Here is a 22,044-nt window from a genome sequence, read left to right on the forward strand (position 1 = left end):
GATACAATGGAACTTTCTGGGGTGATGGAAATGTTCTAATGTCTTGTTTTGGCTGGTAGTTACATGGATGTACACAATTGTCTAAACCAATCATCCATTTAAAGATTATAATTCAATGGTTTTTAGTATATTCAGAGATATGTGCAACCATCACCACAATCAATTTCAGAACATATTCATTACCTCAAAAAGAAATTCCATACTCTTTAGCTATCTCTCCCAATCCTAGGCCACTACTAATCTGCTTTCTGTTTCTACAGATTTGCCTATTTTGGACATTTCATATAAATGAATCATGTAATATGAGGTCTTTTGTGACTGCCATCTTTCACTTAGCAAAATGTTTTCAAGGTCCATCTATGTTGTAGCATGTATCATTACTTCATTTCTTTTATGGCCAAAGAATATACCATTGTATGAATATACCACATATTGTTTATCCATTCATCAGTGGATGACAGACATCTGAGTTGTTTCTACCTTTTGGCTACTAGGAATAATGCTGCTATAAACAACTGTGTTTTTGCTAGAACTGTGCATTTTATTTTATGAAAATTATACCTCAATTTTGAGAAAGAATATGGATATGAAAAATCATATTGTTACAACAAATCATTATTTCTGAGTGTTTTAGTGGATGACAGAACAAAAATACCTCGGAATGGCCAACACGTGAATTATAATAAAAACATGTTCTTTCAGAGGAGAAAAAAGTTATGTGTCAATAACAACAACTAACTGAAATGTCACATTCATCTCCTGAAGAAAACAGAAGTTTCCTATATGAGAGTGAGGAAGCTGTCTGAAAGGAGAATTTAATCACTGTCTCAAATGCAAACTGTAACTCTTTAAGGCTTCAATGATCATACCACAGAAATATTTATTATCACCCTGACTTCTGCACATACCATTAGCAACAAAATCAACACTGAAGTATGACCTCATTCTTTTGAGGGATAAAGGAAAAGGGTTAGTCTATTTACCAAAGACAGAGCATAGTATTAAAATAATGTCTGTGTAGTATTGGGCACAATATTTACAGAGTGAAATTGGTGCCTTGAGGCTGTCATACTAGAAGGAAAATTATTTTCTTTACAAATTAACAATGTTCTTTTCCTGAAATGGTTATAAATTATTTTTCATACTGAGATACAAACAAGTGCTTTATTACTAGCAACAGTTAACTGGATCCATTTTGGCTTTCTTTTGTAGGAATGGTGGGAAGAGAATACTAGCAATTATTGTTTTTCTACTCTGTTTTGGGGACTCACATATTTACTCATTTGATCCACAGCACAACCCTAGGTAGATACTATATTTTATTCCTATTTTACAGATAAAATGACTAGGCCGAAAAGAGTGAAGAGGTTAAGATCAAAGCCATGACTTCATTCATATAGAACATATACCTGCAATTGAGGTACACCCTCTACATATCCCTTTCCAGTCACAGCCACTGCTCCTAACAGTTTATCTGCACTGCTGTTGCTACTTTCTCACTTCTAATTCTTTCCAAATTCCCATGTGCTTCCGTGCAAAACATTTCACTAAAATTGCTCCAAGGTTGCCAATGACTTGATAATAGCCAAATCCAAAGGACACTCTTCACTCTTCATCCATCTAACTTTTCTGGCCTGACCTCTAACTTCTGAAACATTCTCCTCCCTTGGATAACTGACCATTTCTTCTCAACATTCTTAAACGTCTCTTCTCCACCGACACCTCTAATTTTTATACTCCTTAGGGTTTTATACTTGACCTTTGTGCTGGGTGGATTTGCCAACATGGTATTCCACATATTTCTCTGATTAAGAAGCTCATTTAACAGCCTAAATAAATGAAATGCAGGAATGGACTCCTGCTTATAGCATGCACTGGGCTTACCATGTATTCTATCACCCTGAAGCAGTTGGTCTGATAGAATAATATAAAAGCCTTTTGAAGACTCAATAATGGTGCCAGCAACACTTTGCAGGGCTGGGGAAATATCCTCCAAAATGTGGAACATGCTCTGAATCAATGACGCTGTTTCTCCATAGCCAGGATGCAAAAAGGATCAAAGGATAGAAAAGGGAGCAGTTCCTCTCACTACTATCCTGAATGATCCACTAGCAACATTTTATTTGCCATTCCTGAAACTTTGGGCTCTGCTGGTTTAGAAGTCTTAGACAAAACAGTGGTTACACTGAACTGGAAGCAGAGACTGCCACCTGGACACTTAGGGTTCTTCATGACACCGAACTAATAGGCAAAGAAGGGGATTTATTGACTGGGGTGACTGACTTGATTATCATGGGAATATTGGGTTGCTACTATATAATGAGGACAAAAAGGATTAGCTTGGAACCCAAAAGTACTATGGGGTGCCTCTTAATACTCTCATGTCTTGTAATAAAAGTTAGTTTACTACAATAACCCAAAGAAGCAGGACTGCTAACAGCACAGACTATTCAGGAATGAAGGTTTAGTTTATTGCACCAGATGAGAAACTACAAATGAGGTACTTACTAAGGGCAAAAGCAGTATAGAATGGGTAGTGAAAGAAGGAAATTACAAATACCAGCTATCACCACCTACAAGTTGCAGAAATAAGGACATTAATAGTGACAAGTAGCAGAAAAAGGACTTTAACAATTTAACAGGACTATCTTCCTTGCTTTGACATAAATATATTTGTATATATTAACCAAATTGCTTTTGTTTTCCTGTCTTCCATTATCTATCGTCTAACATAAATGTATGTTAACAGAGATTAACTTTTTTTACACTTTCCTTTTTAGGGCAGTTTGAGGTTCACAGCAAGATTTAGCAGAAAGTACAGAGATTTCCCATATTCTCCCTGTCCCCACTACGTGCATAGCTTCCCTCACTATCAACATCCTGCCCCAGAGCGGATCATTTGTTACAACTGAAGAACCTACACTGACATATAATTATCACCCAAAGTCCATAGTTTACATTAAGGTTTGCTCTTGGTGTTGTATACATCTGACAAATGTAAAACGACACATAGTCACTATTAAAGCATCATAAAGAACAGTTTCACTGCCCTAAAAATCCTTTGTGCTCTACCTAGTCAACCCTTCCTTCTCCAACTGCTGATCTTTTTACTGTCTCCATAGTTTTGCCTTTTCTAGGATATCATATAGTTGGAATCATATAGTACGTAACCTTTCCAGAGTGGCTTTTTCACTTAGCAATATGCATTTAAGGTTCCTCCATGCCTTTTCATCACTTGATAACTAAATTTTGGGGAAGGGCTGAATAACATTCCATTTTCTGGATGTACCACTGTTTATTTATCCATTCACCTAACGAAGGACATTTTGGTTGCATCCGAGATTTGGCAATTATGAATAAAGCTGCTATAAACATCCACGTGTAGGTTTTTGTGTAAATAAGTTTTCAACTCATTTGGGTAAATGCCAAAGGAGTACAACTGCTGGATCCTATGGTAAGAGGATGTTCCATTTTGTAAGAATCTTCCAGCATTTGGTGTTGTTGCTGTTTTGGATTTTGCAGATTTGAATAGGTATGTAGTAGTATCTCATTGCTGTTTTAATTTGCAATTCCTTAATGACATATGATGTTGAGGATCTTTTCATATGCTTATTTGCCATTTGTATATCTTCTCTTTTTTAATATATTTTATTTTATTGATTTATTTTTGGCTGCGTTGGGTCTTTGTTGCGGCGCACGGGCTTTCTCTAGTTGCGGTGAGCAGGGGCTACTCTTCCTTGAGGTGCACGGGCTCCTCATTGCAGTGGCTTCCCTCATTGTGGAGCACAGGCTCTAGGCACGTGGGCCTCAGTAGTTGTGGCTTGCAGGCTCTAGAGCACAGGCTCAGTAGTTGTGGCACACGGGCTTAGTTGCTCCACGGCATGTGGGATCTTCCAGGACCAGGGCTTGAACCCGTGTCCCCTGCATTGGCAGGCAGATTCTTAGCCAGTGCACCACCAGGGAAGCCCCTGTATATCTTCTTTAGACAGGTGTCTGTTTGGATCTTTTGCCCATTTTTAAATCAGATTGCTCATTGTCTTATTGTTTACTTTTAAGTCTGCGGCTTCCCTTCTCATTCTCTTGAACTTTAGTCTTTTTTAATCCCTCTATTTCTCCATTATTTCCTTCTTTTGTGTTAAATAGTATTTTCTAATGTACTATTTTACTTCTTTGTCATTTCTCTTACTATGTATTTTTTAGTTATTTTCTTAGTGGTTGCTCTAGGGATTACAATTCACATTTTAATTTATAGCAATCTAGTTCAAATTAATACTGACTTAATTTCAATAGCATACACAAAAAATTTGCTCCTATATAACTCTCTTCCCTCCTTCCTCCTTTGTGTTATTGTCATACAAATTATATCTCTATGCATTGTATAAAGCAACTCAGATTATTGCCCTTTATAGTTGTATTTTAGATCAGATAGGAGGGGGGAAAATGTGACAAACAAAAAAATACACTTACATTGTCTTTTATATTTACCAAGGTAGTTACATTTACCAATGCTCTTTCTTTCTTCATGTGCTCTCTATTTCACTGTCTAGTGCTCTTTCATTTCAGTCTGAATGACTCTCTTTAAAATTATTTCTTATAGGGGAGGTCTGTGATAATTTTCTCAATTTTTTTAATCTAGGAATGTCTTAACTTCTTCATTTTTTAAAGGTAGTTTCACTGAATACAGAATTCTTGGTTGGCAGCTTCTTTCATCACACTGCCTTAATGGTTACAGAAGATAAATCAGAGGTTAAGTCTTATTGGGGATCCTTTGTACGTGATGAATCACTTCTCTGTTGTTGCTTTCAATATTCTCTTTGTCTTTTGCTTCCAATGGTTTGACTATGTGTCTAGGTGTGGGTCTTTTTGAGGTATTCCTACTTGTTAAGTTTTTTGGATATGTATATTCATGTTTTTTCTTCAAGTTTAAGGAGTTTATCAGCCCTCACTTCTTCAAATATTCTTGCTGCCCCTTTTTTTCCTCTCCTCTCCTTCTGGGACTATTAGTATGTACATGTTGCTACACTTTGCTGATGTCCCACAAGTCTCTGAGGCTCTGTTCATTTTTCTTCATTCTTTATTTTTTTCCTGTTTCGCAGACAGAATAATCTCAATTGACCTATCTTAAAGTTCACCAATTTTTTTCTTCTGCCTGTTCAAATCTGGTATTGAGCCCCTCTAGTAAATTCTTCATTTCAGTTACTTTTCTGCTCAATGCCAGAATTTATTTGGTTCTTTTCTATAATTTCTATCTAGTAATTGATACTCTCTGTTTGGTGAAACATTATTATACTTTCTTTTACTTCTTTACTATATATAAAGAAGTAAAAGAAAGTATACTTTTATACCTTTACTTCTTTGAACATACCTAAATAGCTGATCTAAGGTCTTTGTCTAGCAAATCCAATATTTGGGCTACCTCAGTTTCTATGGACATTTCATTCACCAGCTTCTTCTTTTAAGCTTTTTTTTTCCTTGGTTAATTTGTCGTTTGCTCCAGTTGCTTTCGGCATCTCAGGCAGCTATGTTGTTAAACAGTTGTTGCTGATTGTTCTTGACAAATGACTCTGAGGAAAATACTGTTTACACTGGACAAGTTCTCTGTCAGGTTACATAAAGACAAGCTTTTTGAGACTGGTTTACCAGGGAACTTCCAGACAGGTCAAATAAGGACAAGTCTCTGAATATGGGGCTTTGAAAGAGCTCCAACTCCATTTTGACTCCTCCAGTGCTGGGTAAAATGCTAGTTTTCACCATGATTGCAGGCTGTTGGTTTTCAAGGCTACCATGGAGCTAGAGAAAGGACTGTTATCAGAGCAAGTAAAAAATGCCACAAAGCTTGCTGTTCTTACAGAGATAACGCTGTTGACTTGTTTTTAATAAATGCTCCCCCAGATCGTTGTAAGCCTTTGGTTAATTTCCAAAGTTCTGAAAAAGTTGATCTTGACAATTTCTGCAAGTGTTCTTGGTAATTTTATAACAGAGTATTTTCAGATGTGGTTATTCTGCCACTCTCAGTAACATCACTCTCATTCACCTCATTTTAAGATTACTTTTAAAGACATTAAATTATTTAAAGCAATAATAATAGTATATTGTGGTGTTAATAATATATTTAGAAGTATGTGTATGACAATAATAGCACAAAGGATAGGAGGGGGGTACATGGAAATATGCTGTTGTAAAAATCCCTTACATTATAAGTGAAATCGTATGACATTATTTGAAGGTAGACTACGGTAAATTAAAGATGGATGTTGTAAATCCTAGAGCAAACACTAAAAAAAAAAAAAAAGAGAGAGAAAAAGAAATAATTCAATAGAAGAGAGAAAATAAAATACTAAAAAATACCCATTAATAAAAGATATTATGAAAGACAGAAAAGAACCAAAGAACAGACAGGACAGAAAACAAATAACAAGGTGGCACATTATACTGCAACTGTATGTGCCTGTCTACCTATCTCTCTCTTATGCTCTATCTATGTATACCCATTTTCTCTACTAGATTATAAACTTACCTAATTTGAGTGATAAACAGAAACAAGTCAAAGTTAATTGCTGTAATAAATACACTATAAATTCTAACTTCTCTATTTTCGAATTTGTGATAATTTATAAAATTTTACTTAATATATAAGACACTATGAAAAAATACAAAACTCACCTGTCTTCATAAAATAAATCTCAGAATTTTAGTGTTAAGTTATTTCAGAAACCACTTTGTACAATTTCATTTTACAATTAAGGAAACTCAAAGTGACTATCTGATTAATTGACAATTAATCAAAAGTGTCACATGGCCAGTCAGCAGTAGAGCCATAGTAAAATTCTTATTTCATATCTTTTAGTCCAGTTCTCTCAAGAGAAAAAAATTTCTATGCAACTATGTATAAATAACGTGCTTATTTCAAATGATTCTTATCTAGCAGATCTAGAAACATCTTGTTAAATTGTACACAAATTTTAAAATAATCAAACTGTTTAAAATGCCTATTGTTGAATTTAGAGTTTCAACTAATTCAAATTCTCATCAGTTAATCAAGATTATTGAACTATACTACACTTAACGAAAATCGAAGATACTGTGGCTAAATAATCATTTAAAACACTGGCTACCAAAATCAGAGAATACAATCATTCATTCAAATCAATGACCAAATCATTCACACTTATGCCAAAAATGACTGAAAAATTATAAAATCTGTGTGTATTATTACCTGTAGCTCCAAGTGGGTGTCCCTTTGAAATCAATCCACCACTAGGATTTATGACCCACTTTCCTCCATAAGTATTATCTCCTCTATCAACCAGTTTCCCACCTTGACCTATAGAAGGAAAAATAATGTTCATAAATGTTAAAAATAACATTGGAACAAATGATACGTTTGTTTTTTTTAAACTTACAGATAGCCAAGAATTTCTTGGAGCAAACATTTCTTGATGGCTCAAACTAACTTCAAGTTGATACAAGCACTTCTAAAAGTGAGGTAATAAATATTGAGTAATAAAGGCTTATATTTTCAGAACAATTCCTGCATAAAACAAAGCTCCTATTAGCTCCTAAGAGCTCTCTGCTTCCAAAATTGCTACAAATATAACTGAGATTCAGAGAACCAGAAGAAAAGCACTGAAATGGATACAGTACTGTAAAATAATATTAGGTTTAAAAATTCATAATTTTGCCAAAATGTATTCATTTCCATTTCAACTGTACTATTACATTCTATATAAATATTCTTAGTAAACAACAGGGGGGAGAGGGACAGAAAAAAAAAGAGTGCTTTCATGAAATGAAGGAAGATGACTGAAAATACCATTGAGCATAAATGTAAGCTTAAAAGAAAAAAATTACATCACATGCTTGACAGCTTCAACATTCCTATCAGTTCCCTGGTCATACTTCCAGGTGGTTAAGAAGTAAATAAAAATGCATGTACTGTATAAAATATTCTTCCAGATGATATTTCTGGTAATGAGAGGTGGAATCTCCAAATGATGATAGTAGTGGTGGTGGTGTTATCAGAGGTGGCTAATAGCTTTTATGTACTCACTCTGGGTCAGGCCTTGTTCTCATTATTTTACATATATTTACATAATTTAATTTAATCCTCAACCCTATGAAGTAGGTACTATCATTCCCATTTTACAGATGAGGAAAGAGACACATAGATATTAAGTAACCAATCTAAGGCCAAAGCAGGGGATCTAGAATACTCAGGCAGCCTGGCTCCATAGCCTGTGTTCTTAGCCAACACATTTTATTGCCTTCAAAAACAAGAGCGTTTCTCTACTGGCAAAATGAAACATACTAATCACAGAATTTTAGATGACTTAACACTTTTAATTTGATTTTAAATCTAGGTTGTAGATTAAAAACCATCCATTGAGACATTCTTCTATTTTTTGATGTGTTTCTAACATAGAACCTGATACAAGGCTCTAGTCATAACAAGTAAACTATCTGCTATTACTGCTTTCATATTGTTAAATATTGTCACTATACCGAGTAATAGCAGACTGAACACAAACCAACCCCAAGAAGTGAATAATTTACTGCATGATTTTCCATAATACATACAATCCTATGAAGTATCAGAATATTCCACTGGGGAATTAACATTCCAGAAGACCTGCTTTATAAGAAATGCTAAAGTAAATTCTCTAGAAAAATTTGGATCAGCAAGAAAGAGGAAAAAACAACAGAAATAATAAATATCTGGGTAAATATAAAGGACTTTTTTCCTCTTAAGGTCTTTAAAATATGTGCAACTATTGAAAACAAAAATTATAACACTGTCTTTGGGGTTTTTTTTTAATGTACATAGATGTAATACATATGATAATTTAACATAAAGGTGGGTGTAAGGCAGAAGGGAATTGGTTAATGGACATATATGTTTGCAAGGTTTCTACATTTTATGTGAAGTGGTACAATATTAACGCTAAGGAGACCCCCTACAGCAGTGGTTCTCAGCCCAGAGAAATTTTGTCCCCCAGGGGACATTTGGCAATGTCTGGAAACATTTTTGATTATCACAACTGTGGGGGTAGGTACTACTGGCATGTAGTCGGTAGAGGGCCAGGAATGCTGTTAAACATCCTACAATGTCCAAGCCCCACAAAAAAGAATGATCTAGCTCAAGTGTCAACAGTATTGAGGTTGAGAAACCCCGCAACCACTAAAACAAAACAAAACTAAACAAAAACTAAGCTAAGAATAAACAGATATGGCCAAAAAGCCAATACATACTAAAATGTCATACTAAAAATATTCAGATACTCCAAAAGGCAGCAGGTGAGACAGAAAACAGAGTAACAAAAAACAAAGGGACAAATAGAGGAAACAGATAATAAAATGGTCAACCTAAATCCTACTATATAAATATGTAATTACATTAAATGTTAATGCTCTTTAAATCACACTGCCCAACAGAAATATAATGCAAATCACATATGTAATTTAAAATTTTCTAGTATATATTTTATTTAATATATATTTTATAATGTTTAACCTAATATATCCAAAATATTTTCATTTCAAAATGTAACCAATATAGGGACTTCCCTGGTGGCACAGTGGTTAAGAATCCACCTGTCAATGCAGGGGACACAGGTTCGATCCCTGGTCCAGGAAGATCCCACATGCTGTGGAGCAACTAAGCCCGTGTGCCACAACTACAGAGCCTGCGCTCTAGAGCCCACACGCCACAACTACTGAAGCCCACGTGCCTAGAGCCTATGCTCTACAACAAGAGAAGCCACCGCAATGAGAAACCCGCGCACTGCAACAAAGAGTAGCCCCCGCTCGCCGCAACTAGAGAAAGCCCACACACTGCAACGAAGACCTAACACAGGCAAAAATAAATAAATTTTTTTAAAAATGTAAGCAATATAAAAAATTATTAATGAAATACTTTATATTCTATTTTTCATATTAAATCTTCAAAATCTGATGTGTACTTCATACTTACAGCACATCTCAATTTGGACCAGCCACATTTTAAGGATTCAATAACCACATAGAGCTAGTGGCTACTGTATTAGACGACACTCCGTTAAATACTCCGTTAAAAGGCAGAAACTGACAAAGTCGATAAAAAACAATACACTACTGCCTACAAGAGACACACCTTAAACAGACAAATAAATAAATAAGTAAATAAATAAATAACCCAAATAGGTTGAAAGCAAACGGATAGAAAAAGATATACCATGTAAACAGTAAGCATAAGAAGGCTGGCATGCTATGTTAGATAAAAGAGACTTCTAGACAAAGAATATAACCAGAGATAAAGCAGAATGTTTCATAATGAAAAAAAACACAACTCATCAGGAAGACATAACAATTATAAATGAGAGCCTCAAAATAAATGAAGCAAAAATTGACAGAACTAAAGAAAGAAAGAGATAGTTCCACAATTGTAGTAGGAGATTCTAACACCCCTCTCTCAGCAAGTGATAGAGCAAGTCAAATAAATTAGTAGAGACACAGAAGGTCTTAAAAATTCTATCAATCATCTTGATTTAATTAACATATATCGAACACTACATCTAACAACCGCAGAATCTGCATTATTTTTCAAGTGCATAAGTTCACCAATATATACCATATGCTGAGCCATAAAGTAAATTTCAATTAATTTAAAAGAATCAAAATCAAACAAAGCATAATCTCTGACTACAGCAAAATTATAATAGAAAGCAATAACAACAAGATACCTAGGAAAATTCCAAATACCTGGATATTAAACAGCACACTTCTAAATAATTTACAGGTCAAAGACAAAATTAGACATTAAAGGGACATTTTAAATACTTTGAACTAAATGACAATGAATATATCAAAATCTGTGGAATGCAGCTAAAATACTGCTTAGAAGAAAACGTATAGCTTTACATACTTACATTAGAAAAGGAGAAATATCTAAAATAAATGATCTAAGGATCTATCATTAGAAACTTAAAACAAAACAAAACAAAAAAAAGTAAACCCAAAGTAAGTTAAAGTAAGTAAATAATAAAGAGCAGAGATCAGTGAAATGGAGGGGGAAAAAAAGACAGTAACAAAGGCAAAAGCTGAATCTTTGTAAAGCTCAACAAAATTGACAAACTTCTAGCTAGACAGATGAAGGAAAAAAAGGAGAAAGAACAAAAACCATCAATATCAGGAATTTTAAAAAAAGGTTATCACCACAGATTCTACAGATATTAAAAGGATAATAAGAGAATACTTTGAACAACTTCAGTGAACAAATTTGGCTACTTAAATGAAATGGACAATTTTCTTGAAAAATGTATCTTACCAAAATTAATAGGTACAGGAAGAAACAAAAATTATAGATCAGACCTTCAAGATGGCAGAGGAGTAAGACGTGGAGATCACCTTCCTCCCCACAAATACATCAGAAATACATCTACATGAGGAACAACTCCTACAGAACACCTACTGAACACTGGCAGAAGACCTCAGACTTCCCAAAAGGCAAGAACCTCCCCGCGTACCTCGATAGGGCAAAAGAAGAAAAAGAAAAAACAGAGACAAAAGATTAGGGATGGGACCTGCACCTCTGGGAGCCAGCTGTGAAGGAGGAAAAGTTTCCACACACTAGGAAGTCCCTTCACTGGTGGAGACGGGGGGTGACGGGGGGGAAGCTTCGGAGCCACGGAGGAGAGTGCAGCAGCAGGGGTGCAGAGGGCAAAGCGGAGAGATTCCCACACAGAGGATTGCTGCCGACCAGCACTCACCAGCCCGAGGGGCTTGTCTGCTCACCCAACAGGGCTGGTGGGGGCTGGGAGCTAAGGCTCCAGCTTCGGAGTTCAGATCCCAGGGAGAGGACTGGGGTTGGCTGCATGAACACAGCCTGAAGGGGGCTAGTGTGTCACAGCTAGCCAGGAGGGAGTCCGGGAAAAAGTCTGGACCTGTGTAAGAGGCAAGAGACCATTGTTTCGGGGTGCACGAGGAGAGGGGATTCAGAGCACTGCCTAAACGAGCTCCAGAGACAGGCGCGAGCCACGGCTATCAGTGCGGACACAAGAGACGGGCATGAAACGCTAAGGCTGCTGCTGCAGCCACCAAGAAGCCTGTGTGCAAGCACAGGTCACTATCCACACCTCCCCTCCCGGGAGCCTGTGCAGCCCGCCACTGCCAGGGTCCCGGGATCCAGGGACAACTTCCCCGGGAGAACACACGGCATGCCTCAGGCTGCTGCAACATCACGCTGGCCTCTGCTGCCGCAGGCTCACCCCACATTCCATACTCTTCCCTCCCCCAAGCCTGAGTGAGCCAGAGCCCCCGATGGGCTGCTACTTCAACCTCGTCATTGTGTCTGGGCAGGGAACAGACGTCCTCAGGCAACCTACATGCAGAGGCGGGGCCAAATCCAAAGCTGAACCCCAGAAGCTGTGTGAACAAAGAAGAGAAAGAGAAATCTCTCCCAGCAGCCTCAGGAGCAGCGGATTAAATCTCAACAATCAACTTGATGTACCCTGCATCTCTGGAATACCTGAATAGACAACGAATCATCCCAAAATTGAGTTGGTGAGCAACGGTAGACTTGGGGTTTGCTTTCTGCATTTAATTTGTTTCTGGTTTTATGTTTATCTTAGTTTAGTATTTAGAGTTTATTATCATTGGTAGATTTTTTTATTGATTTGGTTGCTCTCTTCCTTTTTTTTTTTATATATACATATATATTTCTTTCTCTCTTTGTGAGGGTGTATGTGTATGCTTCTTTGTGTGATTTTGTCTATATAGCTTTGCTTTTACCATTTGTCCTAGGGTTCTGTCTGTCCGTTTTTTGTGTGTTTTTCTTGTTTATTGTTTTTTTAGTATAGGTTTTAGTGCTCGTTATCATTGGTGGATTTGTTTTTTGGTTTGGCTGCTCTCTTCTTTCTTTCATTTTTAATACTTTTTAATTTTTTAATTTTTAATAATTTTTTTATTTTTTATTTTAATAACTTTATTTTATTTTTTTCTTTCTTTCTTTCTTTATTCTCACTTTTCTTCTGAGCCATGTGCTGACAGGGTCTTGGTGCTCCAGCCAGGTGTCAGGCCTGTGCCTCTGAGGTGGGAGAGCTGAGTTCAGGACACTGGTCCACCAGAGACCTCCTGGCTCCACGTAATATCAAATGGCGAAAGCTCTCCCAGAGATCACCATCTCAACACTAAGACCCAGCTCCACTCAACGACAAGCAAGCTACAGTGCTGGACACCCTATGGCAAACAACTAGCAAGACAGGAACACAACCCCACTCATTAGCAGAGAGGCTGCCTAAAATCTTAATAAGGTCACAGACACCCCAAAACACACCACCGAACGGAGTCCTGCCCATCAGAAAGACAAGATCCAGCCGCATCCATCAGAACACAGGCACCAGTCCCCTCCACCAGGAAGCCTACACAACCCACTGAACCAAGCTTACCCACTGGGGGCAGACACAAAAACAATGGGAACTATGAACCTGCAGCCTGCAAAAAGGAGACCCCAAACACAGTAAGTTAAGCAAAATGAGAAGACAGAGAAACACACAGCAGATGAAGGAGCAAGGTAAAAACCCACCAGACCAAACAAATGAAGAGGAAATAGGCAGTCTATCTGAAAAAGAATTCAGAGTAATGACAGTAAAGATGATCCAAAATCTTGGAAATAGAATGGAGAAAATACAAGAAAGGTTTAACAAGAAGCTAGAAGAACTAAACAGCAAACAAACAATGATGAACAACACAATAAATGAAATTAAAAATTCTCTAGAAGGAATCAATAGCAGAATAACTGAGGCAGAAGAACAGATAAGTGACCTGGAAGAAAAAAAAGTGGAAATAACTACCACAGAGCAGAATAAAGAAAAAAGAATGAAAAGAATTGAGGACGGTCTCAGAGATCTCTGGGACAACATTAAACACACAAACATTCAAATTATACGGGTCCCAGAAGAAGAAGAGAAAAAGAAAGGGACTGAGAAAATATTTGAAGAGATTATAGTTGAAAACTTCCCTAATATGGAAAAGGAAATAATCAAGTCCAGGAAACGCAGAGAGTCCCATACAGGAGAAATCCAAGGAGAAATACACCAAGACACATATTAATCAAGCTATCAAAAATTAAATACAAAGAAAAAATATTAAAAGCAGCAAGGGAAAACCAACAAATAACATACAAGGAAATCCCCATAAGGTTAACAGCTGATCTTTCAGCAGAAACTCTGCAAGCCAGAAGGGAGTGGCAGGACATATTTAGAGTGATGAAAGGGAAAAACCTACAACCAAGATTACTCTACCCAGCAAAGATCTCATTCAGATTTGACAGAGAAATTAAAAACTTTACAGACAAGCAAAAGCTAAGAGAATTCAGCACCACTGAAACAGCTCTACAACAAACGCCAAAGGAACTTCTCTAGGCAGGAAACACAAGAGAAGGAAAGACCTACAATAACAAACCCAAAACAATTAAGAAAATGGTTATAGGAACATACATATTGATAATTACCTTAAATGTAAATGGATTAAAGGCTCCAACCAAAAGACATAGACTGGCTGAATGGATACAAAAACAAGAACCATATATATGCTGTCTACAAGAGACCCACTTCAGACCTAGGGACACATACAGACTGAAAGTGAGGGGATGGAAAAAGATATTCCATGCAAATGGAAATCAAAAGAAAGCTGGTGTAGCAATTCTCATATCAGACAGAATAGACTTTAAAATAAAGACTATTACAAGAGGCAAAGAAGGACACTGCATAATGACCAAGAGATCAATCCAAGAAGATATTAACAACTGTAAATATTTATGCACCCAACATAGGAGCACCTCAATATATAAGGCAAATGCTAACAGCCATAAAAGGGGAAATCGACAGTAACACAATCATAGTAGGGGACTTTAACACCCCACTTTCACCAATGGACAGATCATCCAAAATGAAAATAAATAAGGAAACACAAGCTTTAAATGACACATTAAACAAGATGGACTTAATTGATATTTATAGGACATTCCATCCAAAAACAACAGAATACACTTTCTTCTCAAGTGCTCATGGAACATTCTCCAGGATAGATCATATCTTGGGTAACAAATCAAGCCTTGGTAAATTTAAGAGAACTGAAATCGTATCAAGTATCTTTTCCGACCACAATGCTATGAGACTAGATATCAATTACAGGAAAAGATCTGTAAAAAATACAAACACATGGAGGCTACACAATACACTACTAAATAACCAAGAGATCACTGGAGAAATCAAAGAGGAAATAAAAAATACCTAGAAACAAATGACAGTGAAAACACGACGACCCAAAACCCATGGGATGCAGCAAAAGCAGCTCTAAGAGGGAAGTTTACAGCAATACAATCCTACCTCAAGAAGCAAGAAACATCTCAAATAAACCACCTAACCTTACACCTAAAGCAATTAGAGAAAAAGGAACAAAAAACCTCCAAAGTTAGCAGAAGGAAAGAAATCATAAAGATCAGATCAGAAATAAATGAAAAAGAAATGAAGGAAACGGTAGCAAAGATCAATAAAACTAAAAGCTGGTTCTTTGAAGATAAAGAAAATTGATAAGCCATTAGCCAGACTCATCAAGACAAAAAGGGAGAAGACTCAAATCAATAAAACTAGAAATGAAGAAGGAGAAGTAACAACTGACACTGCAGAAATACAAAGGATCATGAGAGATTACTACAAGCCACTATATGCCAATAAAATGGACAACCATGAAGAAATGGACATATTCTTAGTAAAGCACAACCTTCCGAGACTGAACCAGGAGCAAATAGAAAATAAAAGCAGACCAATCACAAGCACTGAAATTGAGACTGTGACTAAAAATCTTCCAACCAACAAAAGCCCAGGACCAGATGGCTTCACAGGCAAATTCTACTAAACATTTAGAGAAGAGCTAACACCTATACTTCTCAAACTCTTCCAAAATATAGTAGAGGGAGGAACACTCCCAAACTCATTCTATGAGGCCACCATCACCCTGATACCAAAACCAGACAAGATGTCACAAAGAAAGAAAACTACAGGCCAATATCACTGATGAACATAGATGCAAAAATCCTCAACAAAATACTAGCAAACAGAATCCAACAGCACATTAAAGGGCTCATACACCATGATCAAGTTGGGTTTATCCCAGGAATGCAAGGATTCTTCAATACACACATATCAATCAGTGTGAAAAACCATATTAACAAATTGAACGAAAAACCACATGATCATCTCAAAAGATGTAGAAAAAGGTTTCAACAAAATTCAACACCCATTTATGATTAAAACCCTCCAGAAAGTAGGCATAGAGGGAACTTACCTCAACATAATAAAGGCCATATATGACAAACCCACAGACAACATCATTCTCAATGGTGAAAAACTGAAACCATTTCCTTTAAGATCAGGAAGAAGACAAGGTTGTGCACTCTCACCACTATTATTCAACATAGTTTTGGAAGTTTTAGCCACAGCAATCAGAGAAGAAAAAGAAATAACAGGAATCCAAATTGGAAAAGAAGAAGTAAAGCTGTCACTGTTTGCATATGACATGACATAGAGAATCCTAAAGATGTTACCAGAAAACTACTAGAGCTAATCAATGCATTTGGTAAAGTAGCAGGATACAAAATTAATGCACAGAAATCTCTTGCATTCCTATACACTAATGATGAAAAATCTGAAAGAGAAATTAAGGAAACACTCCCATTTACCACTGCAACAAAAAGAATAAAATACCTAGGAATAAACCTACCTAAGGAGACAAAAGACCTGTATACAGAAATCTGTAAGACTGATGAAAGAAATTAAAGATGATACAAACAGATGGAGAGATATATCATGTTCTAGGATTGGAAGAATCAACATTGTGAAAATGACTATATTACTCAAAGCAATCTACAGATTCAATGCAATCCCTATCAAACTACCAATGGCATTTTTCACAGAACTAAAACAAAAAATTCACAATTTGTATGGAAACACAAAAGACCCTGAATAGCCAAAGCAATCTTGAGAAAGAAAAATGGAGCTGCAGGAATCAGGCTCCTAGACTACAGACTATACTACAAAGCCACAGTAATCAAGACAGTATGGTACTGGCACAAAAACAGAAAATATAGAACAATGGAACAGGACAGAAAGCCCAGAGATAAACCCACGCACATATGGCCACCTTATTTTTGATAAAAGAGGCAAGAATATACAATGGAGAAAAGACAGCCTCTTCAATAAGTGGTGCTGGGAAAACTGGACAGCTACATGTAAAAGACTGAAATTAGAACACTCCCTAACACCATACACAAAAATAAACGCAAAATGGATTAAAGACCTAAATGTAAGACCAGACACTATCCAACTCTTAGAGGAAAACATAGGCAGAACACTCTATGACAAACCACAGCAAGATCCTTTTTGAACCACCTCTTAGAGAAAGGGAAATAAAAACAAAAATAAATGGGACCTAATGAAACTTAAAAGCTTTTGCACAGCAAAGGAAACCATAAACAAGACGAAAAGACAACCCTCAGAATGGGAGAAAATATTTGCAAATGAAGCAACTGACAAAGGATTAATCTCCAAAATATATAAACAGCTCATGCAGCTCAATATCAAAAATAAAAACAACCCAATCCAAAAATGGGCAGAAGACCTAAATAGACATTTCTCCAAAGAAGATATACAGATTGCCAACAAACACATGAAAGGACGCTCAACATCACTAATCATTAGAGAAATGCAAATCAAAACTACAATGAGGTATCACCTCACACCAGACAGAATGGCCATCATCAAAGAATCTACAAACAATAAATGCTGGAGAGGGTGTGGAGAAAAGGGAACCCTCTTGCACTGCTGGTGGGAATGTAAATTGATACAGCCACTGTGGAGAACAGTATGGACGTTCCTTAAAAAACTAAAAATAGAACTACCATACGACCCATCAATACCACTACTGGGCATATACCCTAGGAAAACCATAATTCAAAAAGAGTCATGTAGCACAATGTTCATTGCAGCTCTATTTACAATAGCCAGGACATGGAAGCAACCTAAGTGCCCATCGACAGATGAATGGATAAAGAAGATGTGGCACATAAATACAATGGAATATTACTCAGCCATAAAAAGAAATGAAATTGAGTTATTTGTAGTGAGGTGGATGGACCCGGAGTCTGTCATACAGAATGAAGTAAGTCAGAAGGAGAAAAACAAATACTGTATGTTAACACATATATATGGAATCTAAAAAAAAAAATGTTCTGAAGAACCTAGGGGCAGGACAGGAATAAAGATGCAGATGTAGACAATGGACTTGAGGACACGGGGAGTGGGAAGTGTAAGCTGGGACGAAGTGAGAGAGTGGCATGGACATATATACACTACCAAATGTAAAATAGATAGCTAGTGGGAAGCAGCCACATAGCACAGGGAGATCAGCTCGATGTTTTGTGACCACCTAGAGGGGTGGGATAGGGAGGGTGGGAGGGAGATGCAAGAGGGAGGAGATATGGTGATATACATATATGTATAGCTGAATCACTTTTTTATAAAGCAGAAACTAACACACCACTGTAAAGCAATTATACTCCAATAAAGATGTTAAAAAATAAGTAAATAAATAAAATTATAAACAGGCCTATATCTATTAAGAAATTTTAATTTATTGAAAACATCTCCCCTAAAGAAAACTTTAATCTACTTGATTATACTGGTAATGAAACAGTCAAGGAAGAACTAACACTAAAATTACACAAACTATTTCAGAAAATAGAGAATGAGTGACCACTGCTCGATTTATTTTATGAGTCCGGAATAAAACAACTTGGAAAAAAAGAAAACTACAGACAAATATCCTTCTTGAATATATAAACAAATTTCATTAACAAAATGCTAGCAAATTGATTCTAACAATATATTAAAAGGTAGGATTAATCCCAGAAAAATAAGGTTAGTTTAACATTCAAAATTAATGTAATTCACCATGTCAAAAGAATAAAGGACAAAACCCATATGATCATTTTAATAGATGCAGAAGAATTTTTTGAAAATTCAACACCCCTTGATGACAAAACAACAACAACAACAACAACAAAAAACCTCAGCCGGCTAAGAATAGTAGGGAACTTTCTCAACATGATAAATGGTATCAACAAAAAGCCTATAGCTAACATTATACATAATAGTAAAAGATTAAAGTGCATCCCCTGAGATCAGGAACAAGGTAATGATGCCCATTTTCACCTCTTCTATTCAATATGGTACTAGAGCTCACAGTCATTGCAATAAGGTAAGAAAAAATAAAAATATCAGAGGGCTTCCCTGGTGGCGCAGTGGTTGAGAATCTGCCTGCCAATGCAGGGGACACGGGTTCGAGCCCTGGTCTGGGAAGATACCACATGCCACGGAGCAACTAGGCCCGTGAGCAACAATTACTGAGCCTGCCCGTCTGGAGCCTGTGCTCCGCAACCAGAGAGACCGCGATAGTGAGAGGCCTGTGCACCGCGATGAAGAGTGGCCCCCACTTGCCGCAACTAGAGAAAGCCCTCACACAGAAACGAAGACCCAACACAGCCATAAATAAATAAATAAATAAAAATTAAAAAAAAAAATAGAATGGAAAATACCAGAATGAATCACATTTATAAAAAAAAAAAAAAAAAGATCAGAAAGGAAGACATAAAACTGTCATTGGCAAATGGCATGATTATTTATACGAAAAATCACTCAATCTGCAAAATAACGACTAGAACAAATGAATTTAGCAAAGTTACAGTTTCTAAGTTTTTTTTAATCAATTGTATTCTTATATACTATCAGCAAACATTGGAAAATGAAGGTTAAAAAAAAAAATTATGCCAAAACCCATAAAATACCAAGGAATAAACCTAACAAAAGACACCTAAGAGCTATACTGAAAACTACAAACATTCTAATGGAAGTTAAAGGAGAGCTAAATAAATGGAAACATATACACATCTAATGGATTGGAAGATTCAACATTGTTAAGATGGCAATTCTCTCTAAATCAATCTACAGACTCAATGAAATCCCAATGAAAATTCCAGCAAGCTTTTTATTTTGTAGAAATTGACAAACTAATTCTAATATGTACATGGAGATGCAAAGGACCTAAAATAACCAAAATGATTTTTAAAACGAACAAAATTGGAGAACTTATGCTATCTGATATAATATAGTATAGTAGAGTGTAGTAGAATAAACACAGTAGCCAAACTAACTTGGTATTGGTGAAAAGGTAGACATGTAGATCATTGGAATAGAACAGAGAATCCAAAAACGGACCCTCACATATATGGGCAATTTTTGACAAAGGTGCCAAGGCAATTCAATGGGGAGAGAAAAGTCTTTCCAATAAATGGTGAATATGTGTATGGGGAAAAAAAGAGTAATATCAACCTTTACCTTACACCAAATATAAAAATTGACTCAAAATAGATCATATACTTAAATGTAAAATCTAAAACTACAGAACTCCTAGAATAAAAATAGAAGAAAATCTTTACAACCTTGCAGTAGGCAAGTTTCTTGGAATATAAAAAGCCTGAACCATTAAAATAATTGATAAGAAAATATGTAATTGATAATCAAAAAATTTTTAATTTGTCCTTCAAAAGACACTATTAATAAAACAAAAAGGTAAGCCACAGACTGGGAGAAAACATTTACAGCCCATATATATCAGACAAATTACTTGTATCCAGAATATACATTTATATAAATTTTACAACACAATAAAGAAGACAAGTAACCCAATAATCAAAGGGCAAAAGATCTGAACAGACACTTCACAAAAGATATATGAATGACCAATAAGCACAAGAAAAGATGCTCAACATCACTAGTCATGAGGGATATGCAAATTAAAACTAAAATAAAACACCACTGTATACTCTTTTGAATGGCTGAAATTTTAAAAACTGACCACATCAAGTGTTGATGAGAATGTGAAACAACTGAAATCTCACACACTGCTAGTAGTAATGGAAAATGGTACAACCACTTTAAAAACAAAAAGAAAAAAAAAAATCCTCCAGATCCCACCAACTAGTTTTTCCATTTTCCTTTCTGCAGGTCTTTATTCAAACACAGTTTGAAATAGCTGGAATTACATATGTGATTTTTTTTATCCTTTTTTTTTTTTTTTTTTACTTAACAGTGCATTACAAGTACCCCTGATTTACATAAAACAAATTATTTATATACTCTGTCATCTCATTTGGTACTGTCCAAGACTACATGTTCTAAAAGTCCAAGATCAAGATAGCTTACATTCACTTTGCACAGTGTGGCAGAGCCAACATGGAGGGAAAGGCAATTAGTGAATTGTTTTGTTTAATGATGAAAGTGAAATGTTCTCAGCGACATGTAGTAAATTAATCTGCATCTCATCAAAGATATTACCTTCTGGACAGAGTCCCAGTGCCTCATAAGTAAGAAGTTCATTGGTGGAAAAGCAATCATGAAGTTCTATTACATCAATATCACTTGGTCTCAGGCCAGATTTCTCATAGCACTTTCTGGCAGCTTCTTTACTCATATCAAAGCCAACCTAAAACCAAAACCATATATAAATAAAGGGCATCAAAACTGGGACTTTTATATAAGGCTTATATGAGATTAATATGTATAACCTTAACAGTTGAAAACTGACCATAAATATTGAAATCTCAGTTAATTCTGTATTACACAGAAAGTCCAAATAAAAGAATATCCAGGAGGGAGAATGAACATACACATTACATTTTGTACTATAAAAAGGACGTACAATTCCTCATGCCATATCCTGTGCTAAGTTACAAAAAGTCTATCAAACCACAATATATAGTTGTGGTAGATAGGATGAAGAGATTTATCAAGAGATCATTATGATTCAGATATACTGAAAAATATGGGTGAATTTCTATATGAAAATAAACAATCTTCTTTTAGAAGATCATATAGGATTCAAACCATTTTTCCAATATTCATGCTATTAACACCCTTTTGGTCTCAGATAATAACATGCAAACTCACCTCTTTT

The 22,044-nt window shown here is 36.0% G+C and overlaps 1 protein-coding gene across 1 annotated transcript in view; it reads right to left on the minus strand.

Moving 5' to 3' along the window:
- The window catches only part of SCP2 (sterol carrier protein 2), a 154,989-nt gene that overhangs the window by 72,283 nt on the left and 60,662 nt on the right, over positions 1–22,044 (minus strand). The window contains exons 10-11 of the mRNA XM_061186583.1: positions 21,426–21,573; positions 7,217–7,324 (exon numbers count right to left, since the gene is read on the minus strand). Of these exons, the coding sequence (XP_061042566.1) occupies positions 7,217–7,324; positions 21,426–21,573 (256 nt within the window). The remainder of the gene's footprint in view (positions 1–7,216; positions 7,325–21,425; positions 21,574–22,044) is intronic.

Source organism: Eubalaena glacialis, chromosome 3 (assembly GCF_028564815.1).
Source record: "Eubalaena glacialis isolate mEubGla1 chromosome 3, mEubGla1.1.hap2.+ XY, whole genome shotgun sequence".
Taxonomy (NCBI): Eukaryota; Metazoa; Chordata; class Mammalia; order Artiodactyla; family Balaenidae; genus Eubalaena; species Eubalaena glacialis.